Raw genomic sequence first — 13570 nt, forward strand, 5'->3', positions numbered from 1 at the left:
GAGTATCACCATTGCTTTAGACACCAGAGCCTACATCCATAGAAATATATATGGACTAGTCTAGAAATGACATTTTGATGATGAAAGACAAGAAACAACTGTCTGGATTAATTTACATATTCCACTAGATAATGATATTGAGGGTTAAACTCCCCAGAAGACAGAAAATACCAGAATTCTCACTCTACACCCTAAATCCTGTTTTCAGTGCTTCTCTGAAGTTTCAGAGAATCCTTTTTTTTGTTTCTTCCATCTCATACAAGGAGTATTTGAAAACATGTGGCCAATTATTAAATCCAGCATTTAGTACACCCAGTAACTCAAAAAATCCCCCAGGACAACAATGTCCTGATCTTGGCCTGAGAGATCTTGGCCTGAGAGATATCCTAAGGCTCAGATGCCACAGAATTTGCCACAAGCCAGGTCTTATGGTTTTGTAGAATGGATCTCTGCAACAATTCAAACGTTGTAATTCCAGATAAATTAAAAACTGCACTGCTTTTTAACTAAATTGGCCATTAAATACATAATTTACCTTAACATATGGGCTTCTCTTTTTTATGTGATTAAGCTGTGCATGTAACATTGCTGACGTTATTTATTCTAGTATAGCTTTAGATTTTTAACATTCTGTTTATAACTCTTTTAGGTTGCAACTTGCAGGCATGTGTATCTGCTATGTTTCCTCTTACTTTTTCAACTTCCAGCTAATAAAGAGATGTACACAAAATGTCCTGGTTTGCTCATATTTGGGGGGAAAAAACCTTCAGTTTATCAAAAATTTCTAATGCAATCATGCTCAGGAGCAGGATCCTAAAATCTCTCATGGACACAGATGCAGAAAGAGGAGGTAAATTCTCATATTTTCTCAATATAATCTGGAACCAAATTCACTACTCTGAAGTCTCTTCTTTCTGCTGCCAGCAAGTATCTATGAGAATCACTGACAAAGCATAATATTCTTCTAATAAAGCCATTAAAGCAGTTTTTACAGAAATATCAGTAAACTACCAGAAGCTGAAGCTTACTGAAGTTTTGGATCTAAAGGATGCAGCTCATCTGAGGAATTATGTATGGATCTTGGTGTTTTTCTGGATGACCTCTTGAGGTCCCTTTCAGTCCCACTGTTTTCTCAGCATTCTGGGCAACTGAGAAATGGCATCCTTCAAATTTACACCAAGAAACCACTGAGGCTGCAATCTTAAGCACTCAGAAGCTGCAAAATCCCAGACTTCTTGTCCACAGATCCCTTTTATCATGATCTCTCTCCTTACTGACAAATGCAGAAAACACTCCTGTGTCATTTAGTGCACAGGGAAGCTGGGGAAGGTCAGGGCTGTGGAAACAGCTGGGCATCTTCTCCCATTTGCTGCAGAGTGAGGAGCAAATCAGAGATGGACTGTCAAGAAAGAATGGTCTTGTTCAGACAGAGCCCTAAAAACTCTGATCTACTTCTGCCTTCACCGTGGAATTCCTACTTAGGGCTTGGCAAGTCACTTGGATCCCTTCTAGGACAGGTTACTGACACTATATTCCTTTCTCCATGGCATTTGCAACTACAGCTGGAGCCACCAGGAGCTCGGCTGGGATCACACCACAGTGCCAGAAATGCTGAGCTGGGTTCTGTGTGTTTCTTGTTCATCACCTATCACTCCTAAATGGCTTTGACATCACCATCTTCATATTCATTTCCCATCTGTAAGACAGGCAAAGCAGCACTTTGTGACTTGACAAGAATGTTCTGAAAACACACTGCCAACGCCTACAAAGCACTTTGACATTACACTAATGAGTATCATGGGAAAACCCACGAGGAAATTAAAAATTTCAGGTTCACAATAGGGCTTAAATGCTGTGCAGCAGGAGAGGCATGACACTAAATTATGGAGAGGAGGATGTTGAACACAAGCCTGTTCAATGAGCACTGACCATCATGTACAGTGAACGAAGCAAGACACCAAGAGTGCCTTCCTTGTCAGCATGAGGTGATAAATGATCAGGTGATAATATGTGATTATGTAATTAGAATTTAATGACAGTCTTGTCACTTGCAAAACTCCAGCTCAAGGTTTAAGCCAATCCTGCTGAAATGGTCAGCTGTGAAAAAGTTTTTTTAATAGTCAGTATTTGGTTTCAGAACTAGACCTTTATAAAGAGCCTGCTGTAATCTCACAATTATTGTCCCAGGCTATGTGGCTATTTTGTGTTTGAGAGGGCCAGAAGTAGTTGTTTTAAATAAAACTCTGCAACATGCTCGCAGAATGTGCTGTGGGTTTAGGGGCTGGTGCACTCCAAAGTAAGGTCTGCAGCCTTGAAAAACTCAACATCCTCACTCAGAGGTCTGTCCGCAGAAGTTCATTATACTTCCAGCTACATTGTGAACACCACAGGGGCACAGAATAAATCAAGGTTTTTCACTCTATTAAACCTTGGGGCATTTAGAAATAATGTTCTGGAAAAGGCTTTCATAGTCCTGCCACCATCTCAGTATGAAAAGGGATACTGAAATTCCTAAATACTACACAGTTTGAGGAAACAAATAACAAACAGCATAAATAAACATCCTCTCCCACTTCACCAATGTAGCTGATGCTGCACTGCAATTACCAGCACACAATGTTCACTTCTGATAAACACTGGGAATGGAAATTACCATAAATGCAATTTTTCTCTGTGCTTTTGCCTTTGGCCCTGTCTAACCTCTTAATACCCTGCAGAAATCAGGCTGTATGATATCCCTGGTGATAATCAAAGGTGATTCTTTTGACTTTGTACTTGGGAACTGATACCATCTCAGTGTGTTTATACAGTGGAGATCTCAGGAAGACAAAACCAGAAGTGTAAGAAAGACTGTCTCAAAAATACTGGCCCTGTGCAAAGCACCAGACATTTTTCACATTGTTTCATTAAACTTCCTTCTCTTCTGGTCTCTCACAAAGCTACCAAGAAGCTACTGGAGTCAGATCTAACACTCACTGAAGCCATCAGAAAGACTCAGTCCTGAAGCATTCAGGTAATGATGCTGAGGTCAATTATTTCAACCTGAACAGAGTGATTTCTAATTTTGTGTGCAAATGAAGATCTGTATCTTCAGCATCCCAGCTTCAAGAATATGTCACTGGGGGCTTTTCTTTGAAGAACAGCACATATGATACAGCTGCATGTTTTCCAAGTAATAAAAGGAAAGCTAGACTGTGTGCAGTGGAATCAGGACTAGAGCAATCATTTCCATCCTTCAAAAAAGAGGAATTCACACTCTTAATTTGATAGCTCTGGTGGCTTTATCATTAAATCCATTAGTAGACTTATCAATGCATCTGTCACTATGGTGTTCCCAAATATTGCAAGCCAGAACCCACTATGCTTTATTTGTGTTGTTTTACAAGGAGAGTCTCCACTAAACTGATCCTTCACTTTTCTGCATTCATAAGGAGGTAGAAAAGTTGTTACTATTTTGCCAAAAGAGCCACTGTCAAGATTTCAACATTCCATCATTCAATCCCTCTTATCCACCCCCAGATATCCCTTCCACAGCAAAAATCCCACATCGCTAACATCACAAATCATCTCTGGCCAAGACAAAGTTAACTCCTTCTGGAACACAACAACAACGAAGAAAACAAGACATTTTGGGGCATTTGAAATTTAATCTTCATCTACCTACATTTGCAGTCCTTCTGGTTTTTGGCAAGCTCAAAGCCAGGCCTACATTCACAGGCAACCCCACCTTTGGGCGTCTCCCGGCAGATGTGTGCACACCCATGATCTTTGTTCATACAGTTCATACCCTCTGGGGAATAAAAAAAAAAAGAGAGAGAAAAATGGAAATTATTAGTATTGAAGTGGAATTACAAAACGATTATACATCCCCAGTCCTCCAGCAAGTTTAACTTTCATTTTGCTTGTTCCACGAGACAAGTGGACAGAGCTGAAAAGAGATTTATAATCAACAAAACAGTGTAATACAAGCCAAACTTCCTCCTGGGCAAATACTGCTGTGGACTATAGGGTGTCTCTGTTGCATGTGGAAACTCAGAACTTGTGACTTCCCTATTCTGTATGTATATTTTAATCTTCCATGAAAATGTCATGGATTTAAAGGATACTCCAGCAATGTCCCACTGGAGATTATGAGAGTTCAACAACTGAGCTCACCGTTATTTTTTTCCTTGTATAAATTTAATGGCTGTTACTGTCTGGTGCATTTTTGTCTGTTAATGTATTTTATATTTTCTAACACACAAAATCCATCAAATACTATAATTAAGTGTTTTTGCTTGGGTCTGTTTCTTTGCTGTTTGTTATGCACCTCAATTATCTGTCACCTCCAACAAACCTACCACCACTTTTCCCTTTGACTCTATGAAACAAAACACACAAATATCCAAGTGCCATGGGTGGATTCCTGGTAATGTTTGTGCCAGGGAACAGTGTAAATCAGCTTTCTTTGAACCACCACAGTGCCAGTTTTAGCTTTCTAAACCATGTAAGTGATTTAGATACTGAATGCACCTTATACTCTTAGAGCCTTTCACTGCTGTGTTAATTCAAACCCCACATATTCACAGAAATCTTGAACTCAGCTCCTATGGGTCAGCATCTAACATTCCTTGTGTGAACGAAGGCTAGCCAGATTTGCATTACAAAGCCTTCCCAGACTTCCCCTTGGATATCTGACCTGGAAAGGAGAGACAAATTCTCTCAGAGTACACCGACAGACAGAGAATTCACAGTGTAACTCAGCTTGCTGCCCAAAACCAGCATTTATTCCCCAAAACACTGGTGTGAGCAACATCAGTGTGGACTCAAGAAGGCACTTGACACTTTGCAACACCTGCTCCTATCCATTCTAAGCTAATTTTTCAAAATAACTCCAGCGTAAAATGTTCAGCTTAAATCTACTGTAAGCAAATGGGGGTTTTTTTGTACAAATTTTTGAGGAGGAAATGCTACAGAAAGCCAGAGATTCCCTCAGGTTGTCAGAAGTCAACAGCTTCAAGAAGTTTTTTTCTCTCCTCAGTTTTACCTCTGAAAGGTTTATATCAGCAAAGGAATGAAAAACATCACCAGTCCTACAAAAGATATTAGGATCTTAAAACCTCATCACCTGTAACAACCCACATTATAGACAACAGATATATTTATTACTTCTGAATTCCCCTGTGTGTTGTCCTTGATGAGTCTTAAAACTTGCCAAAACACAAAATAAGTTATTCTCTGTAAACTTTGCAGCCTGGACAACAGATGCTATTGTGAGATACAATACATCCTATAAGCCATAATACCATCCTACACATCAAAGTGAGGTATGAACGTTTTGTTTGGCTGAACAGATACAAGAAACCTGGGAATGGCCTTAGTGAAGGTTTTGAGGCATTTTATAATCTCTTTCTCTCCACTTCTCCCAACAAAGGATTTCAGACACAATGTGTTTGTCAAACTGCATTCCTGTGCACTCCAGCTCTGCCCAGAAAAGGATCTGGGAAAGATAACACATGGCTGATTGAGTCACACTGCTGAGGCAATGAGGAGAGGGAATTACATAGATGAAAGAAGATATTTAAGGGCCCAGAAGTGTAATGAAGCAAGTGATTTTTCACTGGTTACTTACAGATAGTGAATATCTGCCATTGTTAAAATCACTTGGGAAGACAACATAAAATACTGGGGGAAATCGAAGCTCAAAATCATTACACTGTGAAACAAAAGTGAGACAAGAGTAGAATTTTATCCTGCTTATTTGTGTGTAAGACCACAATATTTCAGTTACTGTATTAATTATTTCAGCTACTGTATGAATCAGGTAGTCAGAGTTGTAGAAAAACTATTTCAGTTCCATGTTTACCTAGAGATCACCACAGAAATCTCCTAAGTCTGAAATTCATTATTTTAGATAATGCTAAGTTTTTTCCTAGTGAAATGAAAGACTATTGTTTTTCAGTCAAGAGCAGGAACTCGTGCACAATTAAAATTCTCATTTTCATTTCAGCATTTTTCAAAATCCCTAAAAATTAAATTACAAAAAACTCCTAAGCAAAACCTTTCTAACCCGAAGAAATATATTGAAAGAATAATGCAGAAAATTCTACCTTGCTAAAAAAAAGGTAATCTAACCCAAATTTGTCTTAATATGCAAATAGTTCTAATACTTCCAAATTTTAATTTTTCAGCAAATACAGTATTTGGCCAGATGTCTTCTGTATCAATCTACATACACAAGTAATTTATGAATCATTGTTGATAAATAAAGTTTACCTTTTTTGCAAGCTGACTCTTCAGATAATATTGAATCTTTGATGATACACCATATAAATCACACTAAAAATTACAAAATTATGCTAAACACCTTCCTAGTATTAATTTTTGTTGCTATAGAAATGCATATAAATGGGAGAGAAAAATACTCCTAAAATGACTTTGTTCAGTATTCTTGTCAGCATCTGCATCACTCAGGTTTGGAACACCAGGAGCTGTTCCCAGCTGGGATTTTTGCAGGGATCTGCATGTCCCAGCTTCTAGAACTGATGGTAATTTGGGTCAAGTGAAAAACCACAGTTCCCAAATGTAGGGAGAGTCTAAATGTTGGTAAAAGAGAAGTCTGTACACCAAAAAAAAAAAATCAAAAAAAAAATCATTACTTTATCGTCATGACACTAAAATGCCCAGTGTTGAGAAATCTTACATATTAACTGTTAATAAAAGCAGTATCTTAATTCCACGTGCTGTTACTCAAGGTAATCTCTAAAGCCAGCACAAGAGTGGGTGCATGTTCCCTTCGGCAGTGCTGGCAGAGAGTAAAATAAACTTCTGGAACACAGACACATGCTCAGCAAATTCACCTTACAGACAGCAAAACAGAATCCACTGGAAAACATAAACAGGAAGAGAAATGCCACTTGAGAAAGGAAAACACTAATCTAATTAAAACTAAATCCTCTCTCAGCATTCTAGATACAATTTGAGAAACTCTCTCCTGTTGCATTCCTGGATTTTTTTCTCACTTTGAGCTACAAAAGGTTGTTCATGGGAGTGTGTCAGACATTGTCCTGTGCACCCACAACCCACAGGCAGTTTTGTTCCTGGCCTAGGAGAGCTCTGGGTGTGAGTCTACCCCATTAATCCAGTCTGCCACCTGGTTATCACAGATCTCCTAATAGTGCTGTTCTGCAAAATGTTCAGTCTGATACAATGACCCCTCCATTGTATTATGCTCTAAAAATGTTTTCAGCTCAATGGCTCTGAAAGTGCTTAAATCAGCCTGACTGTGACAACTAAGGTACTGATCAGCCTTTATTTTTCATTAACACTGCCTGTTCTCATCTTAATTAACACTTCTAGCAATTATTTCACCCCGTGGCTCATCATACATGCTCAGATTGTCCTCTATGTTTTCATCATTTCACTTACTCTGTGTTTACATTGCTGCTGTTTTTATAACTTTCAAATAAACAATTTGATTCCAAACACGATCCAAAAAAGACTATTTAAATTGCACCAAAGACAAAACACAGTAATAACTTTTAGAGTGTTGTCAGACTACACGGGCTTGAATGTGGTAAGAAAATATAAGAGATCTTGAACTTAACCTATATATACACACTGGCATGCATAGTAGCATGTGCACTATTTACACTCAGTCCTCAAAGCTACATAATCAGATTCTCTTTTCTGTTGATAAGTTAATTTTAGCACCAGGTACACAGTGAAATCTCTTATTAGAGTTGCAACAGAAGATACAAAAAAAAGTATCTTATAAAAAATAATTTCAAAAGTTGTAGACATGATTTATGAAATTAATACATCACACATAATTTAAATTATTCTGTTCCAGTAACTCCCAGAAGAGCTAAAAAGACACTAAATATAAGTTATATGCAAGTCATTGAATTGTTGGACTCGGAGAAGCCACAGTGCTTAACTATTTCTGAACTGTTTTAAACACTTTTCTGAACATAACCCACAAGTAAAGTAAAGCATAAACCTTTATATTATTACAAACCACATGTAATGGTCAGTGTCTCCCCATCAATATTAATTATAGGGGATAATTACTTCTGCTTGGATACAGGATCCATGTGGTGCCAAGAAACTGCTACTGGGGATATTCAGGGATATCAGGACTTTTTTGGAGAACTGCTAATTTAAGGAATGCTAGAGCTCAGCTCTAACAGGATCAGTTGATACAGTTCATAGCAAAATCTCACAGGAAAATATAACAATACCAACCATGTTGTAATAACTATAAAGAAAGAAACAGAATGTGGTGTGAAATATAATGTCTTTAGATGATCTGATTGTTACTTATGGTCCTTCTTCCATGCCTGGTGCTGGGAAGAGGGGAATATATTTACAGCAGCAGAGAGAGGAAAGAATGCAAGAGGAAAACAAGCATTCCCATTTTAGTTGTTTACTAAACTATTAACGTAATGGGATTTTTTTTTTGTTTACTTTTTAAAAATTGTGTGAGAAACTGCAGCACTTACAAAAACCCCACAGTGGTCAACGACCAAGCAACTTAGAAAACTGACAAAGACAACTCCTCTCTCTGAGTTTTTACTCTGTGAGGAATGGAATCCAACCAGAAGACACCAAGTTTCTGATTGAGACAGGAACACAATGGTAGTGAAAATGTGAGATGGCTGTTTTAAGTCAAATGCTACATTATTCATGCAAATTTTTGTCATATAAAAAAACACACTGTTAACTTTTTTTTTTTGTGGCTTTGTGGAAAGCAGCTCCTCATCCCCACCTGTGAGTGTCCCTGCTTTGGCCTTTTAACATCTCATGTGCATCTCAAGAGTGATGAAAATCAGCATTTGGTTGAACAACCCCATTACAGCCAACAAATCCATATGGTCAGATCTCAGGCCCATTAAAGCAGAAGGATTGTTTTCCAACAGCCTGGAATGCTGCACAGTTGCTTCAGATCTTCTGGACATTTCTGGCTCACTAATAAGAGCCTGATTCTGGGATGTGAAGAATGTCTGGGTGAGCTCGGCCCCCCAGGGAGAGTTTAAGTTGGTTTCAATCTCCAAACAGAATGTCCTTACTTGAGGATAAAACCCCTCTCAAGATCTGCCCTCTTCAGCAAGGAAATGGAGGATGAAATGAATTGATTGAGCTGATCACAGCATGATGGGTACAAAGCATCCACCTAAGAACAGACCTGCAGAGCCAAGTGAGGAACCTGGCATTGGGTAAACTGGGAATGTAACAATCTGTGTCATGGGCTAATGTTTTTTGTATTCACTGAAAGAACAACAAACTTCCTATCTTCATTCCTTGGTTCTGCCTAAAGCTTTAGGAAAATGTAGTTGTTTCAGTGACTGCAACTCACCCCAACAGAGGTTAAAAAGCAAACAAATAAAGCAGACAAGCTGACCCCTAAGGAAACAGAATCCTCCACTATTAAGTAGTGAAAAGTGGAGAAATCCTGGACATCATACAAGGAAACAGCTGCTGGTACCTTATAAAATAAACAAATTCAAGTTTGTTTAGCAATGACATGTGTTTTCAGTTTGGACCTAAAACATGCTCAGGGACAGCATCTTCAGCAGCCTGATGGCTGGCAAGATGTTCCTGCTCCGAGTGGCAGCCAGAAAAGCACATGTGTCATCCAGCCATGGAGAGGGATTTTGTCTTAAGGTTTAGAAAGAGCCTCAGAAATAAAACTCCATTCTGTCAGTGAGGGCAGAGATCTGCAATTCTGCAAAGGTGCTGTGAATTCAGAAGAGAGGAGAGAAGGATTAAGCAAGTGATGAGAATGAATGGACCAAGTTTAAATTAGCAGAAAAACCATGGAAGTAGGGAAAGGAGACAGGATCAAAAATTGCCAGAAAATGTCAGCAATTCCCCTGGGATCAAGAGGAGGACAAAACAGACTGGCTGAAATGCACATCAGCTGGGTTGTGACCAACCTGTGATGGCTTTTTGGTGGAAGACACAAAAGAAGTTCTGCAATCTCAGTCTGCTTCCCACATTGCAGAGCTACCAAGAGAAGCTGATGCTCACTGAGAACCCTTTCCAATAGTCTCTGTTACCTTCTCACACATAGATGTGGATCATCTCAAAAATTCAGCAAGACAGCCCACAGAACATGTGTTGCTGCTGCTCTGGTAGAATTAAGGGTGTCAGTCTCTGCCAGTGGCACCTGATATTAACCACTGATTGCACACAAAGGGAAATAAATGGAAATAAATGGCAAGGGGAGAGATAGATAAGGACAAGAGAATGAAATAAAACACAGTCAACATTATGGTCTTCATCTTTAAATAGCAATTTCTTAAACAGTAAAGCAAAGCAAAAGAGAAGGTTGGTTTTCAGGGAGACACTGCCACAACATGACCTCCAAACACTCATTCACAACAGCAGGAGTTCAGTAAATACAAAGAAACTCTGAGTTGTCACAAGAATAAGAAACTCCCACATTATTTTTTAAAAATATTTTAGGCCTCTCAGCACGCTAGAGCTACGAAAACCTGTCTCACCTCTTTTCTGAAAGTCTCTAGAGACAAAAAGTACCTGTTTACAACACAGTAAAATTGTAGAACATTAGACCAGACAATGGCAAGGAAATGTTTTTTCCCTCTTTGATCACAGGAAAATTCAGTATTTAATCAAACATTCACCACCTCTACCAAGTGAAAGTTCTCACAAAGATGGAGCAAAGATTTTAGATCTCCAATAAAGACTTAAAATAATCTCAGAAAGAGATTTGCACAAATATAAATAAATAATTTAATTGAAAAGGTGGCTTTTCATTAGTGAGAAGGTTTTGAGCCAGGTCTAAGCAAAAATTAAATCATTATAGTATCATTTTTGTAAAGACAAGGCAAGAGATGGGATAAGAGGATTAAAAAAAAGAATACTAAAATCGCAATTTTTTTCCTTCTTCTGAAATCTGCACAACTGACACGAGACAGAGTTGGCTTCCAGAAATATTCCTAATAAAATATTTTAAAGATAAATATTTCTAGGGTACTTTTTCAAACACACAGAGTATATTCAAATAGATGGAACAACAGTAAATATTTCAACACCGCTTTTCTTTGCAGGAACTCCCTCACATCGAAATTTCATAACTTCTTGCAAAATCCTGTAATTAAACATAAAATGAACATGTGCTTGATCAACCCCCTTGGAAGCCAGAAGTAGGCTGACTTACTGACTCTGCCATTTAGGAAAGCTGTGTAGTAAATAAAATCCTGCAAAGCAGGAGGATGAAACAGATTCTTCTTTTGGGCTCCTCTTGAGCTTCAACTACAACACTTTATTCCTTGTGGAACCAGCTGATGATGAAGGGCCCTGGATGTGTGTGAGGGTTTCCTTTCGAGCTCCAAGTGGAAGAATAACCTCAGCAATGCCTGTTCTGCACTGGGAATATTCTCACAACTCTCCAATTCTTTTTCAGGAAAGCGAGAGTCTCCTGTGGCCTTGACTTCCAGCAAGGCATAACACACTCCAAATCAGACAACACTGTCCGAAGAAATCTGATACTGATTTTGCTATTCCAGCAAGATTATTTTATTACCATGAACACAACATGTAAAGGCATTTCTAGGTGTCGATGGCTGGAAAAAGTTTCACACAAGCACTACAATTTTTCCTATTTTCTTTTTTACATCAACAGAAAATACAGTGTAAGACTATTTATCAAAAAGATTCAGGACACTATAGTGTATGTATCTACAGATACTATGTACCATTATTAATATATGTTGTGGTCTATATATATTTTTATGTAATATTTAATATAAAGTAATAATTTTATATAATGAATATTCATAAGTATATCTAATACTATATTTACTAACACACCTACAACCTATTTAAACCCAAGAATATGCTGTGCAAGAAGTGAAGGCTGCTCTCTGTTCTACAGGTAAATATGGAGCACAGATGGAATGATTATCTGAGACCAGGATTATCATTTTTGTAGGGCTAAACGTGACCAAGACCTAAAGCTCATCCTGTTACTTTGTTCCTCACAAAATGAAACACTGACCAGGATGTCAAGGAATTCCTAGACTTGCTCTCTGCAGAAAGGACCATGTAGCACAAAGGTGGTCAAAGATAAGGGATAAAGAAATAATTTCCAGCCTCCTCCTCAGTTTTTTGAGGTCACCTCAGCTCCAGAAAGCTGCATGTGAAGGAACATCCGTATGTAGCTGTGCTCTAGTCCCCAGAGCTCCACATTTCCATCAACATTCTGACAGGAGAAGAATCCAGTGGTCAAAGTTGTTGTCCAAATAACCAAACAGCTGATTTCTACCAGCTGTGCTGACTTCCAGAAAAATCATGTGCAGCTCAGAACCAAAATCCTAACAGTGTATTTCGAGTTAACCACATATCCTCTCAAAAACTGGTATATTTAAGTAGTATTTTTACACACTACACAAGTTCTTTTTAGGTGCCAAGTGTTCATGTGTTCAAGGTTTGTCCAGCCCACTTCCAAGCACCATTGATGTGCAGGACACAGTTTGGCCTGTGGGGAAGTCAGACAAGAAGGTGCACACCAGGGTGCCAGAGTGGAGAATGGATTTCAAACTTGGTTCAAATTCCAATAAATTCCCTTCTTTCTTTTCTTTTTTTTTTTTAAATAAAAACATGTATTTCATTGGTGAGTATCAGAGAAATAAAGGAATCCAATCCAGAACTGGAGTGGAGGCAAGAAAGAATAAAATTATACTGTGCCTTAGAAAATGCTACAGCTTCTAAAATGTTAATATTAGCAAGACTTTACATACCTGAGGAGAATGGAAAACCGAATATGAAAGCCAATATATGTTTATAAACTGCCTTGTGAAGCAGCAATTGGATTTCCTATCAAAATGTGCTAAGATGTGTGCAGTGTCTGGGGTAAAAGTAATGTTATCTGGAGTGTTGTCATAACTAAATAACTAATAAGCTCAGAGTGTTTGGCTCCTCCATTCTCCTGTCTCCTGACTGATTATTTAGTGAGTCTGGTGCTAGAGCTCATAAATTTCAAAATTCTTTGAAGTATTTTTTTGTCTTTCTGATCAAAGAAATGTTTATGCATCCTTCCCATACTGTGTCGCTTCAAACCATTGGCTTTCTCAAAGTGGTTTTTTTTTTTTTTAACACCATAATGTGATGTACACAGAGAGGTAAATGATGTCAGAATCCTTTCTGCCCCAAATCAGTCTGTAAATCTTCAGAAAAGCAAAGTTCATGGGTGCATTTAAAAGGGGCACAATCTGTTTGTGCTTAAAAGAAAGTCCCCGTTTTTTTGTGTGTGCAGAATAACAATGCCAGAATGAATTATTCCAAAGAACTGTTGCCATGGTGATGCCATCAATAACATCATTTTCTGCATCCTTGTCCTTTAAACACATAAGGAACGCAACAAGCATTGGTAAATGTGAAAAAAGAACAATTACCTTTTCTCTCTCAACAGCAGAGGAAGCCTTTTTTTCACCTCATCAATAGAAAATTATGTAGAAAGGAATAATAAAGACTGTTACAAGAAGCACCAAGAAGCCTATTAGTGACAAAGGCTTTTTTTTCTCTTTCCATGAATAATTACAGCTCTTCAAGAAGAAATCAGCCC

The 13570-nt window shown here is 38.2% G+C and overlaps 1 protein-coding gene across 3 annotated transcripts in view; it reads right to left on the reverse strand.

Annotated features, from left to right (window-relative positions):
- SCUBE1 (signal peptide, CUB domain and EGF like domain containing 1) overlaps nucleotides 1–13570 on the reverse strand; it is a 175972-nt gene that overhangs the window by 83720 nt on the left and 78682 nt on the right. For all 3 annotated transcript variants that reach the window (XM_032687259.1, XM_032687258.1, XM_032687257.1), the window contains exon 5: nucleotides 3665–3790. In XM_032687259.1, the coding sequence (XP_032543150.1) occupies nucleotides 3665–3790 (126 nt within the window). The remainder of the gene's footprint in view (nucleotides 1–3664; nucleotides 3791–13570) is intronic.

This window comes from Chiroxiphia lanceolata, chromosome 5 (assembly GCF_009829145.1).
Source record: "Chiroxiphia lanceolata isolate bChiLan1 chromosome 5, bChiLan1.pri, whole genome shotgun sequence".
In the NCBI taxonomy this organism is placed as follows: domain Eukaryota; kingdom Metazoa; phylum Chordata; class Aves; order Passeriformes; family Pipridae; genus Chiroxiphia; species Chiroxiphia lanceolata.